We start from the raw sequence: 21,665 nt of genomic DNA, 5'->3' as shown, positions 1-21,665 counted from the left end.
GGTAGCCCTTATTTTTTAAAAAGGCAATTTTCTATTTAGGATTACCCAATGGCACATACTACTAAAATGGTTTATTTACATGAAGCAGGGTTTTACATATGAGCTGTTTTATGCATTATCTTTTATAGAGACCTATATTGTTGGGGGGTATCGTTTTGCTTTAATAATAAGCTCCTTTCTCTCCTTTATTGTTACTTTTTATTACTATTATTAAATTGAAGAGCTGCTGAATAAAAAGCTAAATAACTCAAAAACCTTCAATAATAAAAAAATGAAAACAAATTACAAATTGTCTCGGAATATCACTCTCTACATCATACTAAAAGTTATCTCAAAGGTGAACAACCCCTTTAATAAACGATAACCTTTGACTTTCTGATGACTCAACAGTCTCTGTTGGCTCCTAATAAGAAAAAGAGAGAAGGATGTGGGTCTGTAATTAATTGCTATTTGTAAGTCTTACATAAATCTCATTAGAGACAAGTGAAAAGCATGTGACGTGACTCCAAAAATAAAAGCATATATAGTATTTATAAAATTTTCTACTGTACAGCATCATCAATCATTATATATCTTAAAATGTCATACACTTTCCCTTACCACTACCATACACACCTTCACATTTCACTTACACATGTATACACACTATTGTGCAACTGCACATATCACTCTATTTTGTTTTTAATTACAACACCTGACTTCTACTTTTCTAAAATGGGCGTTGGTTAAGGCAGTCTCTCCCTCTTAAAAGCCGCTTAGCAGTTGGCGGGGGAAGATTTAGCACAGAGTTTGAAACCAAAGCACTGGATATGTTTACATAAAGAATTGTTACTACACAGAGAGGTAATGTTCCTTTTTTACTATGACTAAAGATAAATAAGTTAGGGACCACCATGTGGGGTTTTACCTTGACGTGGTATGGTGGCTTATCAATATTATGATCATAACTTTGTAACAAAAAAACCCTGTTTCAAAATTACATGCACTTGCATATTTACTTGAATCAGGGCTTTAAACTTTTTGAAATTGGCCTTAGGTGTGCATCCACAATCTCCCCTAGAGGTGGTATAGAAGTCGTCAATGGGAATGTTCTCTAACAACTTTATTTATTTTCCCAGTTTGTTAAAACATTTGAGATTTTCAGCCTCATTGAAAATGAACGGGACAATGGGATTCTCAGCAAAAGGACAAACTCGAATTTTGATAAATCTGCCCTGAATTGAATCACTGAATGAAATGGGTAGAGTTTACACTCATTAGGGGATTATTTATCAAAGGTTAAATTTATGTGAGCTTTTTTTAGACCTTGAAGTCACAACTCAAATGGTTTCTTACTGAAGAAAATGGAAAACTCCAATGGGAAAAACTCGAATCAGCGATTTCGTGTTAACAACCTGAAAACTTTAATTTCTCAAATTGATTGAGTTTTAGAGCGAAACCCTGTGAAAAAATCCCCAAACATCATGAAGGCAATTAACATATTCCAATCTTCAATCTTCAAGGGACCTCTGCCATTGACTTCTACGTGACCTTGACAGGTTTTAGATGTATTTTCAGATTTGAGATATTTACAGGGTCGGGGTATAATAAATCACGAAAAAATAAATTTTTGACTTCAAAATAAACTTGAATTTTTCATGAAAAACACACAAATTCTATGTGCTCTGTAAACTGAGCAAAATTGCACACCAGGCAATTTGACCACCAAATTTGTAGGCAGCAATGGAATTGGAATGGACTGATCTGGCCAAATTAACTACAAGAATAGAAAAAAGGAGAGCGAATTAATCAATGTACATTTCAAATGTATTCTAGTATCTATGCAAGTGCGTGTATTTACAAAAACGGGCCTTGGTTGGGCCACAGCCATAAGGATGATTGGAGTTTATAAAATATTTATTTATAATAATATGTTTACCTAAATAATTCTAAGGGTTCCTACTATGCTTTTCTTTCTTGCTGCTTAATGTATAGCAATCAACCTTTCGTTTTGTTTACAGATTTATTTGGCATTCCTCTAGCATTCTGAATGATATTTGATCCATTCAGACTTGATTAAAATAAATGTCATTGTACTGGTTTTTTTGTCATTTTTTTCTGACCTGTTGATTTAGTCAAAGGCATTAAAAATCAGACATTTAAGGATGATCGATTTTATCATAAACGTATATTTCCTTGACTGGGTTTTGCATTTTCTTAATTATCATTTGTGTTCACTGCAATTGAATGAAATCTGCAAAGAAAAGAGAAGGCAAAAACATTTGACTACCACACTTTATTTTGAGTCCACATAAGTAAACCTTATTTTTATTAGAATGACACTCCATTGTATAGTTAGAGGCCCCTCTGTACAAGGGATATACAGTGTGACTAACCATTTTACTGTGGAGCTGAATTGATACTTACATCTATTGTATTTCCATGTTACCATTCAATATGTATTTATAATATACAAACAACATGAATAATCTCTACACTATATCCTTATAAATGGATATCTCATGCTATTATATGACAACAAATGCTTTGGTAACTTCTAATATTTTGACATCATTGCCTATTTCTTTTTACACCTGTCCAGACTCACCTTATGGTTGTACTAAACACAATTGTACATTCCTTCCCTTTGTATGTACCAAATGCTCAGGCTGATATTGCTACAGGTATGGGTTATGTTATCTGGAAACCCCTTATCCAGAAGACTCTGAATTATGGAAAGGCCATCTCCCATAGACTCCATTTTAATCAAATAATTCAAAATTTTAAAAATGATTTCCTTTTTCTCTGTAATAATAAAACAGTACCTTGTACTTGATCCCAACTAAGATTTTGGATAACAGGTCCCATACCTGTAAATGCAATTGTAAGACACTCTCTAAAGTATCACCTGGGGCCTGAACACAAGAATGGTCAAGTACAGTACATCCAAATTGCCTGATAATATACTACTGATGGGGTTGAAAAAGTGAGGGACAGGTCTAATAAATACACAAAATCTGCAATGAATGCAATCAGTCCAATCCTTCTGTTTGGAAAACCTCAGGTTTTCAAGCAATGCTTTATATTATAAGCTCTTTTGGGCAGGACACTCTTTATCTCTTATATTGCTTATTGTTTTTTTTTTGTATACGTAATCTGTATGTTTCTTTTATACACCCACTTATTGTACAGTACTGTGGAATATGTTCTTTATAAATATGTTTTATTAATTATAATGATGATGATGCTTTTTTTGAAAGCCCTTTGCTTAGGTTCATTTCTTCAAAAGAATAAATAGATTTGTTTATACAATGTGTCTTATAATTAAAATATAATTCATAAAAATCTTGTTTTTTTTAAAAAAAAAAAAGTCTAAAGTTAAAGGCCCTTGGCAAAAATGAGCCATTGAAGGATTAATTTTCTCCTGACATGGAGATTTGTTCACATGAAATAAAACAGTGCTAATATCTAAAGCCTCTTATTGCACATGATGTGTAATTAATGTGCAAAATTTGAAAAAAAAAACTGATGGTAATGTTCATAGAAGTATAGCTAAAACCAGAGCTGCCTTGAAAAGCTTTGCTGTGCACTATTCACATTCGTAAGGACAATTCAGGGGAAACTTGATGGGCAAAATGCCTGAAAATACCCTATTAGCCATTTTCCTATATCATCTAGATGATTTGAGATTTGTAGATACTGGTTCTAACCACACTTGAAGTGTCAAGCAGATAACATATGTATCATATTGCATGTTACAGGTTAGCTGCTTGCTATCCATCATTAACAGAAACTGTAACTCAGTGCTCACATACTTCATTTAATTATCTACTCTCTTACAGGGGGCACTCTACAGTAAATGTAATATTCTATCTTCAATCCGCTCATTTAGGGTACTAACTACACTGTACTCCTACTGCGCCAGCTGTATTACAGTTCATCTAGCAGAGTGCTCCGATTCGCTTCTCGTCAAGCCTAAGAATCCAATGCACCCATTCGTATGATCATAACACACCATATCTACTCCTGAGTATTCCTGATGTGCTTTCATTTTTTATTGACTTATTCCTGATTTCTGATTTTTTTCTGATCTTGTTTTGATTACTGACTTTGCTATTCATTGCCTGCACTGATCTTTTGCCTGGATACAACTACAAACTTTCTTAGTCCATCAGATACCGCAAATGGGACTTATATAGCTTTCTCCTTGGTCCCTATGCCAAACTTACAAAAGCTACTCGGTCCTGGCAGATAATAATCTTTACTCACTGGGTCCCATTTCCAGGCTTTCTGCAGCATCACCACCCAACCCAGGATGATAAAAAAAGAATTAGTGGCACATTTGTTAAGGTTCAAGATGTGTTTTCCAGTTTTCAAGGTTATTTGGGAGTTAAAAATAAATTTTTCGGGTTAAAAAAAACAGACCCTGGAAATAACTGAATCTGAAAATACACCATCTTAAAAATTGCAGTGAAAAAACACCAATACAAATATACTTGAGAATATTCTATGTAGCTCGAATAGTCACCATTAATTAAAGGAAAACTATATCCCCCAAACAATGTAGGTCTCTAAAAAGATATTGCATAAAACAGCTCATATGTAAAACCCTGCTTCATGTTAATAAACCATTTTCATAATAATATCATTTTTTAGTAGTATGTGCCATTGGGTAAACATAAATAGAAAATTGCCATTTTAAAAAATAAGGGCCACCCCCTCGGATTGCACGATTTACTGTACTCACAAACACACCAAATAAACCATACTTGTTAGGTCACATGAGCCAATTAACAGACAGAGTTCTGTCTTTTGCTTCCACACTTCTTCCTGTTACAGTTAGAGCTGTAGTATTTCTGGTCAGGTGATCTCTGAGGCAGCACACAGACTATCATGAAATGGTGGTTCAAGACAAGAGATGTAAAAGGGCAGTTTTTACTTAAATATATATTCCAGTTCTCTGTGGGTCTTACCACCCTATCTCACTGATAAATGTGGATGCAAAAGTTCTGGCCAAGGTGTTGGAGGTTAGACTACAACAAATAATCACACATTTGATCCATCCTGACCAGACAGGGTTCATGCCTAAGAGGTCCACAGATGTCAATTTAAGGCGATTGTACTATAACATGCAGGTACCACATGACAACTCGGGGTCCAGGGTGGTGGTCTCCCTGGACTCCGAAAAAGCATTTGACTCGATAGAGTGGCCTTACTTATGGGCGGTATTGGAGCGGTATGGGTTTGGCAAGCAATTCATTAAGTGGATCCAGTTGCTTTATAGCAATCCCACGGCACAAGTTCGGGTAAATGACACTACCTCCTCCACCTTTCCGCTGAGTAGGGGGACTCGCCAAGGTTGCCCACTGTCACCGCTCCTATTTGCCTTGGCAATAGAACCACTGGCCACCAAAATCCGCCTGTCTCCGCATCTTTCAGGCTTAAAATATGGCCCTGTGGAGGAAAGGATATCCCTCTATGCGGATGATGTCCTCCTTTATTTGGCGGACCCAGGCCCCTCCTTGGCAGAGGTGCTAAATATTTTTTCTGACTTTTCGAGATATGCTGGCCTTCGCATAAATTGGTCTAAGTCAGTCATTTTTCCCCTAGAACCCTCCCTTGAACAGACCCAGACAGCGGACCCCCGCTTAAAGTGGGTTACAACCTTTAGGTATCTTGGGATTAATATTCACCTTGACCCCGAACAGTTTGTTCCCTTAAACGTAATCCCAATTAATCAGCAACTATCTAAATCTATACAGGCGTGGGGGCCCCTCCCGCTAACGCTGTGGGGTAGAATAAATATCATAATAATGGTATTCCTGCCAAAATATCTGTACCTGTTCCATAACTCTCCGACCCCATTATCCAAGCAAATCTGCACCACTGTTCAAGCACTGATAACACCTTTCCTGTGGAACAACAAAGGAGCCAGAATCTCCTCCGCTAGATTGATGGCCCCGTATGCCAGGGGGGGGCCTGAGTCTCCCCAATTTTTACCTCTACTATATTGCGGCCCAGCTTAGCTATGTCAATTGGTGGCTGACTCAGGACTTAGATAACCCCAATGTTATATTGCAGGCCAGGCTCTTGGGCTCACTGGAGGCCCTAAGGAACTATGTGTATAGAAAGCCTAGGGATTATCCAACATTACCTCCTTGTATGAAAGCCCCTTATACGGCCTGGATGCATATGGTCAGACTAACTAAAACCAAACAGCCAATACTTTCTCCTATGTTGCCCCTATGGAGGAACTCCCAGTTACAGCAGTTTTATAATGTGGAGGCCATGAGCTACTGGACCTCAAAAAACATCAAATACTTGGGGGACATTGTAGTCAATTCGAGGTTTATGGACATGGTAGCGTTGAGGGATAAGATTGCTACTCCCAATTTACCCATGTTTCGGTATCTTCAGCTACGGCACATATTTTCGGCACAATTTGGCTCAGGAGATCTAGAAATGGTGGTACCAACAGTCCTAGCACAATTAAGTAAGGAGGAAACGGCTAAAATGGTCTCGAGTTTATATTCACTCCTCCTGTCATCCACTGCCTCGCCCTTTCAGTCAGCCTATAAGCAATGGCAGGTAGACATGCCCGGTCTGAGTGAAGACCAGTGGGATGAGACAACGGGCAGACTCTACCAATTCTTGATTAGCTCGAGAGACAGGTTAATACAATACAAAATTCTGATGCGGATATATCTCACCCCTAATAGGCTCCACAAAATGGGAAGACTACCCCTTCCCACGTGTAAAAGATGTGGGTTGGCAGATGGAACCTTTTGGCACATGGTATGGTCGTGCCCGGTTATTTCCAGATATTGGTCCGATATCACACTGTATATTGTTGAGGTCCTGTCCCTCCCCCCACTACAAACCCCCGAAATCTGCCTACTGGGTGTAGTTGACGATATGGTGCCACTCAGTAGTACCAGAATATTACTAAGATCCCTACTTTTTTATGCCAAGAAACTAATGATCATTCACTGGATGGCTCCCCACCCTCCCCAAAGACCGGGCTGGATTGTGTATGTGAACAAGATGCTCCCGTTAATTAAGTTGACTTATGAAGCTAGGGGTCACCCCAACAAATTTGAGAGAATATGGGGTGTCTGGTTAGAAGCACATTTATTGTCATTACCATGATGATACGGTATGTTTTGAGAAATGCAATGTCGTATGTTTTGCTCATGCTTATGTTGTTTTCGCTGCTGATGTACCTTTTCCCCCCCCCCCTTCCCTTCCCTCTTTCTTTCTGTACCCTATCCCAGTTACACTTTAAAACAATAAAAAGAACACCTTTTAAAAAAAATATATATTCCAGTTTGGTAAGATTCTTTCATATACCACTTAATTTGATATAAACAATCTGTTGCTTAAGTATTCATTTTTGGGGTATAGTTTATCTTTAAAGAATAAAACCATGAAAATTCGCCAGAAAAAACTCAGTTGCATACAAGTCAATGGGAATGTTCTCTGACAACTTTATATATTTTCCCAGTTTATTAAAACATTAGAGATTTTCAGCCTCATTGAAAATGAATGGGACCATGAGACTCTCACTGGCATGCGACTTTTTTCCACTAAAAAATTCACATGGGAATATTTTGTTGCAGTTTTTTCGTTAATAAGCTTGCATTTGAGAAAAAAAGTTGCATGAGTTTTGTCAGCATTTTTTTCCTTGTTCAGGTTTATTTTCACAAACTCGAATATCGAGGGTTAATTAACCCTCGATATTCCTCCGTCTAAGTAAAATCCTTTGACTTCGAATATCGAAGTCGAAGGATTTTGCGCTATTCCTATGATCGAACGATCGAAGGAATAATCGTTCGATCGAACGATAAAATCCTTCAAATCGAAGGATATTCCTTCGATCAGGAAATTGATAGGAAGCCTATGGGGACCTTCCCCATAGGCTAACATTGGCCTCGGTAGGTTTTAGGTGGCAAACTAGGCGGTCGAAGAAATTTTTAAAGAGACAGTACTTCGACTATCGAATAGTCGAACGATTTTTAGTTCGAATCGTTCGATTCGAAGGTCGAAGTAGCCCATTCGATGGTCGAAGTAGCCATATTCGACCATTCGAAATTCAAACTATTTTTCCTCTATTTCTTCACTCGAACTAAGTAAATAGACCCCTTAGTGTTGACCAGCGACGTTCACAACTGGTCCCTCTGCATAATTTTTTTCCCTTTGATGTTGCTGCACAAATTTACACATCTTAGAAAATGGATAAAAGCCATTGCATGTACAAAGAATATGGAATAAAAATGGAAGTAAAAGTAACTGTAATGCTCCATCTATCCTATTGCCTTATCCGTGAAGCTTCCTGTTTTGATTTCCCTGATGATGGAAGTCAAATATATTTTTTAAAATGTAAAAATCTGTATTGTAGAAGCAGCAGTATTCTTCTTGTGTTAATATTTCTGAGAGTCAGAATGTGTTACAGCTCAGTGCATCATCGGCAAAACATTTGATACTGAACACAGAGATAAATTCAATTTTAAATTAATGTTTATAAGCCGTACAATGAAAAAAAGTTAAAAATACTCAGGCGGCATGATGCACATTACTAATCCCTAGGGAGTTATTGATAATGAATCATTTCAGAACAAGAAGCAGTGTCTGATTAAGCCACAAGAAAACAATGAACTAATAATTACATTTTTTATTACATGTAATCTTGTAGCTTTTGTGTTAGAGTGGAACCATGATATGTTGGGGAAACCATGCATTTAAAGGTTCTGTAAACACTACTGCACTGTTCAACCACATGTTGTTCAGTTGTTGCTTGTCTACAAATCCAACAGATTGAAACATATTATTAAGGTTAAGGCATGCTGGGAGCTGTAGTCCAGTAACATCAGGGCTGTATTCTTAATACAATATTGATCAGTAAAACTTTTTTACTAGCTTTCCAGCTTTTCCAACAGCAGCAGTAAATTGAAAAAAGTTCTCCAATGAGATCTGGCTCCATGTTGTTTGTTCCTGCATTGGAGTTGTAAACATTAAGCAAATGTTTCCTAGCACTGAACATGTATGTCCTTTATCCCCATATCTATGGTAAAATATAATGAAGCCAACATGAAAAATAATCTTGGTATTTACGATAACAGCAACATGCCTGACATCTGGTGGTAATCAACATTCTGACCGAATTATCTTGCATCTATAATTGAGTTTTTGGTCACCAAAAAACACAAATATGGTGACCCCCTGTGGCCAACTTTGAAAGCATAAATCATTTGTTTAATTAGGTTTGCGGTGCAATTCATGTTTATGTTTAGTATACAAAATACAGCATTTGTGCTCGTTCATCATGTTGTAATTTGTAATTTCCAGGCAAATGAGCTGAGATGGCTTCCTACACACCAATTTAACCACTAAAAAAATACACTTCTTGGTTCAGGAATACAATTTTATATTTTATTTGCAGTGTAAACAATGTGATTTAGAAATAAAAGCTATACAGTAAAAATCATGACAGAATCCCTTTAAAAGAGAACTAAAACTAAAGAAGTAGGCTCGAAATCTTGTACATTATGTTTTGGGCTTCTTTACCAGCCCAAGGCAACCACGGTCCTTTAGCAGGGAAGATTTGTGTCTCCAAATATGCCCCAGTATCTCCCCATCTTATTTTCTGCTGATTCACTGCACATGCTCCGTGCTGCTGTCACTTACTGAGCTTAGGGACCCACTCACAACTGTACAATACAGTACAGATAGAATATAAATGTCACAATATAAGACTGATTAGTAATTAATACAGATAAATACTACATGGCAGCACATAAACCAGTGCAACTAGAATCAGACTTTAATAATCAGCCTTGTAGCATCATCTTATATTACAGACATTTTCTGTTTGATATTTTGTGATGCCCCCTAAGCTTAGCTTCTCAACAGTTGCTCATAGCCCACTGAGCAGACACGTTCAAAGATGGTGACCCCCTGTGACAATTTTGAAGTCCTGGATCATTTCTGCTATTGAGAAGCTAAAACTTTAGGCTCGTGCAATAAGTGCAGTATTTAAAATATGGAATTTTTGACCATATACATTCTTAGAGGTTAGTTCTCCTTTAAGAAAACCCAAAATTATTTCTTGAGATTCTGAATTATCCCAATGTTTTTTTTCATTTTGAATTCCAAATTCAGCTGCACATTATTGTGATAGTATGGTTAATTGTTTTGTTTTTATTATCAAACTTTTGGAAACATATGTTGAATCAGTAAAATGTATATAAAGTACATGACAATAAAGAGCCTGGTATGATTATCCTAGCGGCCACTGGCTAGCCACAAGAGCCACTGAAGAAAATGCTGAGTTACTTCCTTTTATATCTAATTTACAAAGGTCCCATTGGGCCTTAGGGACCCCCTACACTGATATCTTCTGTATCTATATCTGTGTCTGCACCTGGAGTTACTGTGTTAGCCTGGGTACAGATACAGGGAGTTATTTTCGGCTTTGAAATCTGTGAGTATGCACCTGGGCTGAAGCAGTGGCTCCGGGTGCAGATAAAACATGGACCAAAGGTGAGCGGTCAGGCTGTTTCTTTGTCTGCATTTAACCACAGGTTGAGAAACAGCCCGATCTTGCCGTAGCCTTACACTGCAGCTAATATCAAAGAAAAAACAAAGACACTGTCGCTAAATTGGTAACCATTTTTTGAATCATGGTCTTAGATTTAAAATAAAACAAGACCGAAACCACTGGCCTTACTTAACCAAGTAGCATTTAAAATGTACAAATGTTTATATGTATTTATTTATGAAATTCCTGCCAAAAACATTCCTAATAGACCTTCCTACTGAAGGAATAAATCTTAATTGCAAATCATTATTTGGGCACACATTACTGTGCAAAATAGAATCATAAAACCCCAGTGCCTATAAGGACCTTACAGTCTCCCCCATGTGTATTGAATTCTTGATTGTTTCTGGCTAAAATTCATGTTTCTGAACTGCTTGTTGGCACAGTATTACGTATATTTTTCTAAACTAGAATTAGTTCCAAATGCAAGGGAAAATGATTTAATAAATAGCCAGAGGAAAACTACAGAAGAATTGTCTTGGATATTACAATATTTCTGCAACATATGGCACCTGATGAGCCATAAGGCATTATTAAGCCTGGTTTTATTTGTATCTTGTATCCTATTTAAGTGCTCTGTGGACATATTTGCCATTCCAAAATCCATTAACAATTCAAACATTTTGTATTATTACATAATTTATTAACTATAATAGATATTAGCATGCATTGAAACACATGGACAACTAAAGCATGCTGGTCTTTTACATTCTTTTTTCTCCTAATAATATACAACATAGCCCCAGTTGACAAATCTCAACCAGTAAAATGGTTTAATAAGTGTTATTTATATTATACTGTTGCTTAAAATGGACATTTGAAGAGTAAAGAAATTTGTGGGGCCTCGCTTTTGTGAGACTGGTAACCATTTGATCGTCGTAGCCTTCAGGAATAAGGAGCTATTAAGCATAGTGAAGGATCTGAACGGTCTGTTTCAAAGGTTCTATACTTTCCTTTTTGTTAACAAAGAGGGGGAAAAAAATAGATAACAATCAATTTGCTAAATTGTTCTCAGACAAAAAGACTTCTATGCAAAGTTGACTTCCTAATTTAAATGCAAAGTCAACTTCCTTTGTTTAGTGTTTTAAACTGATGCTAATTTGGTAATTTAATAGGTAAAGTTTTTTTAGAGAAAGGTGAAAGGGGTTTTCTCTTTTGTGTTCTTTAGTTGAAAGTATTTCTGGTCAGAAAGAGTAAGAGCCCAGTCCAAGGAGTTGACATTTTCATCTGAATTCTTTTTTTTTAAGGGAGCTAAGATTTCAGGGAAACAGTCTCACTCCAATTTCACAGCCCAAAAAAACCCAGGGATTGTTAGATTAACCTAATCAATAGGGATAAACTGTTCTCCGGCTCTTCACTCAGATTCCTCCTCGCATAACATCAGACGAACCTAAGGCTTCAATTTGGGGAGAGGACCAGAGGAATTATATCTATTTTTCCAAACCAGTCACACTAGAAAGGAGGAGAACGCAACACTTCTTTATTTTACTGTTTGGGTTCTAACGCATTTCTTGGTCAGGTCTGTAACTTCCTAATGTTTTAATGTAAATTTTTTTTGGGCTATACACACACATGTATATATATATATATATATATATATATATATATATATATATATATATATATATATATATATATATATATATATATATATATATATATATATATATACACAATAGTATATTTTATAACTGTGAGACTATCTACAGATTTTGTAATGCATTTATCTATTAGATTTTAACATTTCCTGATAAATATAAAGCTAAAGAAACACTGATATGCTTGGTGTTAGCAATTTAACATAATTTAAGATGGTCACTGCATTTGCAAGACATAAGGCAAAAAAGATTTCAGCCAAGCAAAGTTTTTATGTTTTCCCTACATACTGCAAATAGCAGAATTTTCCATAATGACTTTTCATTCAACTGTTAGTATATTAACGTGTTTAGGAAAATAAGAAGTATAACATATGGTTTTTATAAATATTATTACAGACCCACAACTTGATATTAATAAGTATGAATTGTATGCATATGTCTAATTTGTTACATGCTGAGATTATGTTATCTAAGAAATTAAACCAATTCAGATCTGTCAAAATACAGAAAAAACATTTGAAAAATGTACGGATTTATTTTATGTAATAGAACAGCTCATTTACTAGCATTGGTGATTAATTACACAAGTGCAGTTGCCAAGTTTTCCTACTTGTAGACTGTTAAAAGCTAGTTGCTGATTGGCCACTGGGAACTACGCTTGTGCAATATGGCACTTTCATGTGAAAATCTGCTCCAATTTTATACATATTTGCCTGATTTGGAAGATAAGGAGGTAATATTATAGTTTCTGGTCTTTAAGGCTCTTATAATGAAGATCTTAGAGCAGGCTAAATGTGCTTAGAGCAGTGAATGTAATAATATGTGGATGTTTCTATTAAAGAGTAGGTATCACAAATCAGAATTGAAGACCGTGGAAGATGCAGAAAGAATAGTCATCTTTGCATCATCAGGTAGGTCTTTAAGATATGTGTTATAACAATAATAAATGCTGTTTGTACTATGAATATGTATTCATATACCAGTCTCATTCAAAAGACTAAATGGTTGTTAGGTTAAATGGAACTTGCCAACCAACTGCAGACCTGCTGACATAATGCTAAATATTTAAATGAACGCAAATAGTAGGACTCTTGTATTTATCTCCAAATATCACTACATCATACTAAACGTTAATTCAAATATGAACTACCCCTTTGATTATGTGCTGTGGTTTACTGGAGCATCTTCTGAATGCTAGATGCACTCAAGCTCACAAATAAGAGTATATAACTAATAGTGTTACAGAATAGACATCTGGGTGTATGTACATAAAATGCCTGCACAGCTTATAAAACAAAGCCCTCTACAATACGTGTGCTGTGAAGTTTGGGAAACCTGTAGAAGAGAGCTTTGACTGTACGAGAGATCTATTTGCTTTGAAAAGTTCAAAGCAGGAATTTCTAGAACTAAAAAACTAAAAACATTCATCAGAGCAGTCACACTAAAATGAAGACTACTCTTACCTGGGATAGTATGCTTAAAGATAGAAATATAAGTGCTTCTGTGTCTTACTATAACGTGAGGTTAATGACGTTGCATATGCTAGATTTTAGTGGGATTCACAAAGCAATCTTCCATGTCACTCCCTGTTTCTTAGTTGAAAGACTGTAAGCCAATATTCCAGGGCACAAAAGCTAGTGATCAATTAGTCACCTGCATCTCTCTGTCAGTTAAAAGCAGCCTGAATTGGCTCGCAATATCTTATATGAAAGCTTTTACCTGTGAATGTGCAATTGAGCCTCTTCTGGGGATGCATATTAAACTTCAGGAAAAGGCAACCAGATATAATAATAACATAAAATTGCTTGTAAAGCCCATAAATTCGTTATAGTTATTATGTTACTATGATACTTTGTAATTCTACTGTCTATACAAATTACAGCCATGTTATCAATAGACAAGATTGATTTGAAATGTGATAACTGTAACATTTGTTTGTTTCAGAATGTATTGTCCATTTCTACTGGGACTCTGGTCTGCACTCATTTTGCTACAAGGTTTGTATCTTAAGGCAAAAATAATGTGTTACTGATGTTAGATATCGATCACAGTTAATTAATGATATTGTTCTGTTTATTCCTACAGCACAGTCAAAAGAAATATTGTATCCCTTCTGGCAAAATGATACCAAAACCCCTAAGGTGGATGATGGAAGTTCAGCAGAAATTAAACTCTCCATACCTTTCATATTCTTTGGGGTTCCACACAGAACACTTTATGTGAGTAACAAATATTATTTGTCAAGATTGTCCAAAATATAAATCAATTGATGGACTCACAGATGAGAATAAAACATGTATGAGGACGGCTGGGTGGTGCCACAATTTTTACATTCCGAAAATACTGTAGTTATAGCAAATCATAGTACATTTCCAACATTGAGAATACATAAACGTGTTCTAGAAATTCCCATATGCAATTAGAAACCCTGAAAAGATCTTACAATCTTTGATGAATCCATCATTCCTTTTAAACATTGATCTGCACAGTGGCCATTTTTAAAAACTGGTAGTTGTTGACGCCATTGACATTGGGTATACATTTGAGTATTTATGTGGGATCGTTGTTATTCTGTATATAATTGATTCTGTATTATTAAGATGGATCATACAATAAAGTTAATTTTTCAAAGCTGTGTTGATAACATTAATCAAATTTAATATTTCTATAGCCTAAGATACAGTGGTCAGAAAATTTGACCAGGGTCCACACATTTTCCATGATCATGTGTTACATGTAGTCTGTAACTTAATATCTTATATTTCAATGCACATTAAGATGCAAATTGTATTAGATATTATATTACGGGTCATGGCCATACTACATCAGCAATAATACAATTTACAAGGTTGGAGTCAACAGGAAAACATTATATGATATCTGCAGTATTGTACATTTTGGTGATACTCTGATTCATGTATCTACAATCATTCTAAGTAGCTTTTTTTTTTTTTTGCTCGTTCTATGGGGTTTTCATCATTACTAGAATGTGCAGAATGTTTTGGATTCATCCATTAACATAATAGTGATGTCTTTTTTCATGATCCTGGAAACCATCGTTAATTTTACAGCACAGAATACAATATCAGGAATGCAGACTTTTCAAATCTCAGGGTAGGACTAGCTGCTTTCACTGAAGTTGTGTGATGTATGATGCTTGTCTGGTGAGTCTTTAGTAATATGACAATAGAACAGCTATTTCAACAACTTCTGTTTATAGCCAGTCAATCATAATATAAGTTATTGTGTATTTGCTTCAAGTTTATGATAATATAAAATTCAAACATTGCTGTTCCATGTTCTCATTAATTGGTAAGCTAACGATACATATTTTGTACACAATTTCAGCTTGTTAAGGAATGTACAAAAACAGGAAGGCAAATGGAAGTATGGACAGGAAGTCAGTTGTATTTGTACACTTCACTTCCTGCTCAGTCCTAGGGATAGTCATCCTTTGCCACTCCCAGCATTTCTACTCTATCACTTGCTGCAAGCTTTGGTAGTTGTAGTTCCGGAGCAGTGAGCATGTTTAATACCCTTGCCTTAACCCATGCACTGGCATGAAAACTAATATTAAAATTGACTAAAATATATGCTTTCATCTACAAGTATTAAAGACGTTGGCTGGAGTTTATAGTCGTGACTATTTCATATAAAATAAACAAAATTATTCCTTTTCTTCAGACTAGTTTTAGAGGCAGGTTTGAAAAACAGCAGTTAGTATAGCAATAAATAAACTTTAAAAATATAAATCTACAAAAATATTGATGTCCTTAAGACATGACCCGCCATATTTGGCTGTGCAATTTCAGCTCCCAGGTTGTCTGACAGACCAACTAATTGTTACACTGTCCTTCTTCAATGTAGAAGCTCCTTATAGTTTGTATGCTATTTGGCCAGGGACCTTAATTCAACTGTGTATTAACAGATATGTATTTATTTTTTACTGCTTAATTTTTAATACCTCACATTTGTGTTGGAAAGCACTGTATGCATTTCTGCTATATATATATATATATATTTAGAATTGTTTCTACATCTCCAAAAGTATAAAAAAACATACTGTTTCTGAAATAGGCCAATAGCATTTGTCCAAAATATTTTACTCAGCATCTGCTTATGTCAGATATAGAGCGGGTATCAATAAAAAAGGTAGTACAGGTATACAAAGAGTAAGAATTTGTATCAGTCTGAAGTGTAAGCAAATTTACTAGTGATTGTGTATTTGTCTCTAGTTTGCACTGACTTGTTCTACCTTGTTGCTTGCTATTCACAGGTTAACAACAATGGTGTGATTTCATTCAATGTTCTTCTTAGCCAGTTCACTCCAGAGGCATTTCCTTTAGCAGATGGACGAGCCTTTATTGCACCGTTTTGGGCTGATGTCCACAATGGGATTCGTGGGGAGATCTACTATAAAGAAACTACAGACCCTGCAATGCTGAAGAAGATCTCCAAGGAAATCAGGAAGCACTATAGGAACCTTCCACATTTCACAGCCACCTGGGTGTTTTCAGTCACATGGGATGAGGTTACTTTTTATGGTGGAAGCAGCACAACACCAGTAAATACTTTTTTTGTATTGTTTTCCCACTCTTATGCTTTCTATTGTATACTTAAAATATACAATATGTCAGAATTATAAGAGTTTACACTGTTTTAACCATAAAAGAGGCATCTAATCAGCAAGTAGTATTTACTTGGCTAATATTTATTAGCAAGTGTCTGATTGGATGCTGCATGTTCCTAGACCTTGAACTAGAGTTACAATGTTTATGTTTAGTAAATGTGTACATTTCTTATGCATAATAATACTTGAAATTGCCTTATTAAATAGGCAAGAGTGGTAGAATAAATTAGTCCTTGTGATACAATGAAAAATCTTTGTGTTGCACATTGCATATACACAAATACACACTAGAATATAATCAGCATAGCATGTGTATATATTATGACATATTAATTAGCTGAAAAACAAAGCAGTCATGCGGCTGTTTTACACATGTGATACTTTATTGGTTATTTTTAGTATTGCTGGCACTTTTCTGTCCTGAATAAATCTTATTTCCAGTCTTATATTATTGTGCCAAGTTTTGAGGATACAACTGTTGATTAAATCATGTCATATTTTGTTGATTAAATCATGTTACTATTACATTGATTTCTGGAGTTAACAAAATTATTCCAAAAATAAATCAGTGATGGAGTAACCATCCCCTCCTCTAAGTAGTAAATCAGTATTTGTGTTGCTTTTGTAGGCAGAGGAAAAATCAAAAGACTGATTTATAAATGTTTTTTGCAATGCTGCATTTGCCTAATGATTGCTGAATAATCCATGTGTGAGCAGGAGTAAAAATCTAATTAGGCTAAACCATAATTTCTGCTCCCAGTACACTTCCATTGCTTCTGATTATTGACTTTGCTTACTGCAATCAAAATACTGCAACAGCTGCACACATAAAAAGTATAGTGATGGCTTTTTATAAGTGAATTAAGCCTATGTTATTCTTGGGTATATTTAGTTTCAAACTATCACCCATTGTGGCACTTGAGAGCTGGAGTTGCCAAGATTTCCAACATCTGATTATGCTAATGTTTTTGCTTTGGTTGAGCTTCTAAAATTAAGAGAAGTTGTATTAAAATAAGGATCTTTATTGGCTGATTGAACTGGTTTATAAATGCAGGGTATGAACATGGTCTGACTATCTTCATCAAGCAAGATGCTATGAATGGCCAACATGGTACAGTCATTTGTTGGAAAAACAACCTCTGGGACATGAATAACCCAACATTTCCTATATTTTATTTAATTTTATTTAATTGATGTTGAGTGGTTATATTTCCTTATGAATGCAAGGAACTGTCATACCATACAAATGTGAATGTTGTGTATTGTATTGTGTAAGCATAATATCCCCTTTATCCACATTAACTATCTACCTGCACTGCAGCACATTTTGGAAGAGTGAGTAGATCCATTCACCTATATCCAAGGGATTTAACTTTTATAAGGGGAATCTGCTGAAATATTCATCACTTATAAATAAGATGTCTGAGATTTACAATGGAAATGGGCATTAAAGACTATGGGGCATATTTATAAAATGAACAACAGATTTTCCAAAAATTACCATATGCTTTTAAACATATGGATATTGTATATTTAATCAAATATACAAAATAATCCAAAAATAATTAAAACTATTTTTTTTTACAATATATTTTGGAGAATTTCTGGAGAATTTTTACTTCACATTCTAATATTTTACCTCGGCATCGAAATAGATTTTTACTCTTTTTATTACTTATTCAAATTTGCATAGAGGGGAAATTATTTTAAGTAGACAACTAAAAACAACATCAGAATCACTGAGATTTGTTCTTAGATTAGTTTAATCATTTTTCATTGCAAAAATGAGAGAAATTAGAAAATGCCTCTTAATATGTCACAGTGACAATTGTTATATGAAACAAATTACTCCAGCATTCTTTGGGTGACTTTTGTCCCTATCTCTGCTGGTTTCCATATCTCAGATTTTGTTAATGTGGATCCTATCGTATCATCTTGCCAAGTCCTAATAGACCTGTCAGTCTTCCAGGGATGATAAGAAAGAGACAGATATGGTGCTTTCATGCTACTTTGATTACTTTTTCAGGTAAATACATTTCAAGTTCTGCTGATTTCAGACGGGGCATCCAGCTTTGCCATGTTTAACTATGCAGAAATCACTTGGACCACAGGGACAGCAAGTGGAGGGGATCCTCTCACTGGTCTTGGTGGAGTGATGGCTCAGGTTAGAAGTTATATTTGTAGTACTAGAAAACTCTGAATAATTGTCACATGGACTGGTTTTAACCAATTTTCACATGAATTGGTGTTACCAACCCTCACAGAGATGGTGGTAAAATAGAAATGCTTTCATATTCAATTATTTTTAATATACTTATCCAAAGACAAATTATTTTTACAGCCACATAGAACATTTATTTATACAATGCTTAAGACTAATTAATCTTAGTTCATATTAAATATGCCTGCAATAAAGGCAATGTATTAGTCTTCTGTCAAGTAAAATAGTATATTTACTATAGCATAGACATTTAATGGGGTAAACTAAGTCTTCATACTTTTAAAAAAGTACTATTCATACTATTAAAAAAAAAATTAATAATATTTTTTTTATACATTACCAGTACCTTTACAAATATTTTTTCCATACTGTAATAAATCATTACTGCATGGAAAATTGAATAAAAACAGCTTTCTGAATGATTAAGCTCCAATTTGACTTGCATTGCACTAAGTTTAATGCAGTATTCATCAGTTTTTGAGAGTATTCTGATGCTCTCACTTTCTGGCAAAAGCTGCACTGTACTGTTTGCTTTAATGATAACAACTCATAGATTCTGCCTTGTGCATAGAAAACTGCAATTTTTTTTCAAATTATTTTTTTATTGGTAATACATTTCAACAATGTCACATACATGTTTTTACTGTATCTCGTGGTTTAACATGTTTCAGCATGGGCTAACCAGAGCCCTATTTATAAACATTGGTTCATCTGCATTTAATTACATTGGGTTTTGCTGTCTTAGATGTAGCTATGACCCAGTGGATTAGTAAAAAAACATAGGAAAAATGAAGGAAAACCAAAAAAATAATAGATAACCTAATAATAAAATAACAGACAAAAACAAAGAAAACATTTGGCATTGCAATTGTTTGACTTATTGGAGCACAAATTAGTGTAATTTATCTATTCTCATCAGGAAAGAATGGGTCAAAATTGCGAACTTATCTACTTTATCGTTTCGTAGCGATGTACATCCTTCTTGGTTGGGGGGGGTTGGATCCTTCCATTTGCTTGCTATACAGCACCTTGCTGCTGATAAAATGAAGATAGCCAATCTCTGTTCAGGGTTTTTAAGTTTTGGTATCTTATCTCCCAATATAAACATCAATGGATCAATTTGAATATCTGCTAATAGTACTTTATTTACCCATTTATTTGCAGATTCCCAATATGTTTTCAGACCTGGGCACGTCCAGAATATATGTATGATTGTGCCCTCCTCACGATCACACCTCACAAGTGGGAGAGGCTGTTTGGGGGAATAGGCTATGTAGTAAAACCGGGGTGTGGTACCATCTCATTTGCATTTTATAAATATTTTCCCTAATTACAGTACAGATTGGGCTTTTAGCAGCATTTTTCCACATTCTCTGCCATTTGGGCAGATCAATTTTACATTGCTAATCTTTTTCCCATTTTCCCATGTAAGCATGTCGATGTAGTTCCAGGTTTATTGTATTCAGTAAATAATACCATCGTGATATTAATCCCTTCTTTGTGTATCTCAATCGGCAAAATGCTGAGATTGGGTCAATAATCGGGAGTTCACCTTGAAGGTAGCAAAATCTAGAAAGATTATACAATTCTAATTCGGAACTACATTCCTGGTACCTTTTGATTTTCCTGGAAAGTGGGTGAAACATTTCATTTGGCTGGAGTAGAATATTTGTTAAGTCTGCAGGGGTGTTTAAATGGTCCAGGCCTGCTGTGAGGTCCTGACTTCCCCAAAGTGGTAACATTGGCGGTATCTTAGGTAAGAGTTTATGCTTTGCCAATGTTTGCTGCCACAATGTAAGGGTGTGAAAAGTGGGTCTTAGTAGAGTGGGGAAAGTTGGAGGTTTGTGTAGAAAACTGCAATTTAATCTATTCCAAAATACAAAAGCCCTAGTTTCTCCTTCAAATTCTCCTCCCAAATTCCTTTGGTCGGTCAAAAAAAAAGACACTAAGCAACTTAGAATAATGAATATGGTATTATTAATTTCTAAGGGCCAGAAGTAGATCTTTAAATTTTATTACTTTTGTAGGCTGGATTTAATGGCGGTAATGGAACAAATTTCTTCAGTCTCCCTGGCTCCCGTTCTCCTGAAATTGTGAACATTGAAGACACTACAAATGTAAACTTCCCCGGTCGTTGGCTTTATAGGATAGATGGAAAAGAGATTGACCCAGCCAATGGCTGCAGCTTTAAAGGTATTGAAAACTTTCTACAAAGACAAGGCCATGTTAGTTCAATGTAAATGCAGCTAGTTACATATTTACACAATGGCTTTGAGTTCTTTATATCAAAGCAAGGTCAGAGTAGTTATGAAACTAAATTAGAGTTGAAAGTGAAGTTCAATGTCAAAAAGATAATGAAATACTTATTTGAACAGACATATTGCAATTATAGATTGGAACAAACAATGTCCTGTATTTTTAATATCTTACACACATAGAATTTTATACCTTTTCTACTAGTAAATTTATGGCATACTTATTTATATACTTATTAAGGCCCTACTTTGTTTCTTGTTTGCTGCTAAACATAATTTATTTAAAAGTCTTAAAACCCAAATCCAGCTTTGTTTGCAAAAAGAATCCCAATTTTGCTATAATTAGTTTTTTGTTATGTATATCCATGCAGCAATCTCTGGCATT

General features: G+C 35.2%; 1 protein-coding gene across 1 annotated transcript in view; it reads left to right on the top strand.

Moving 5' to 3' along the window:
* Positions 1–11,737: 11,737 nt before the first annotated feature.
* tecta.1.L (tectorin alpha, gene 1 L homeolog) overlaps positions 11,738–21,665 on the top strand; it is a 55,921-nt gene continuing 45,993 nt past the window's right edge. The window contains exons 1-7 of the mRNA XM_018225761.2: positions 11,738–12,095; positions 13,016–13,085; positions 14,119–14,171; positions 14,260–14,393; positions 16,451–16,738; positions 18,831–18,968; positions 21,053–21,218. Coding sequence (XP_018081250.1) covers positions 14,120–14,171; positions 14,260–14,393; positions 16,451–16,738; positions 18,831–18,968; positions 21,053–21,218 — 778 coding nt within the window. The 5' untranslated portion in view covers positions 11,738–12,095; positions 13,016–13,085; position 14,119. The remainder of the gene's footprint in view (positions 12,096–13,015; positions 13,086–14,118; positions 14,172–14,259; positions 14,394–16,450; positions 16,739–18,830; positions 18,969–21,052; positions 21,219–21,665) is intronic.

The sequence above is a fragment of the Xenopus laevis genome, chromosome 7L (assembly GCF_017654675.1).
Source record: "Xenopus laevis strain J_2021 chromosome 7L, Xenopus_laevis_v10.1, whole genome shotgun sequence".
In the NCBI taxonomy this organism is placed as follows: domain Eukaryota; kingdom Metazoa; phylum Chordata; class Amphibia; order Anura; family Pipidae; genus Xenopus; species Xenopus laevis.
The sequence above is the reverse complement of the archived record's forward strand: the minus strand, read 5'-3'. Positions and strand labels throughout refer to the sequence as shown.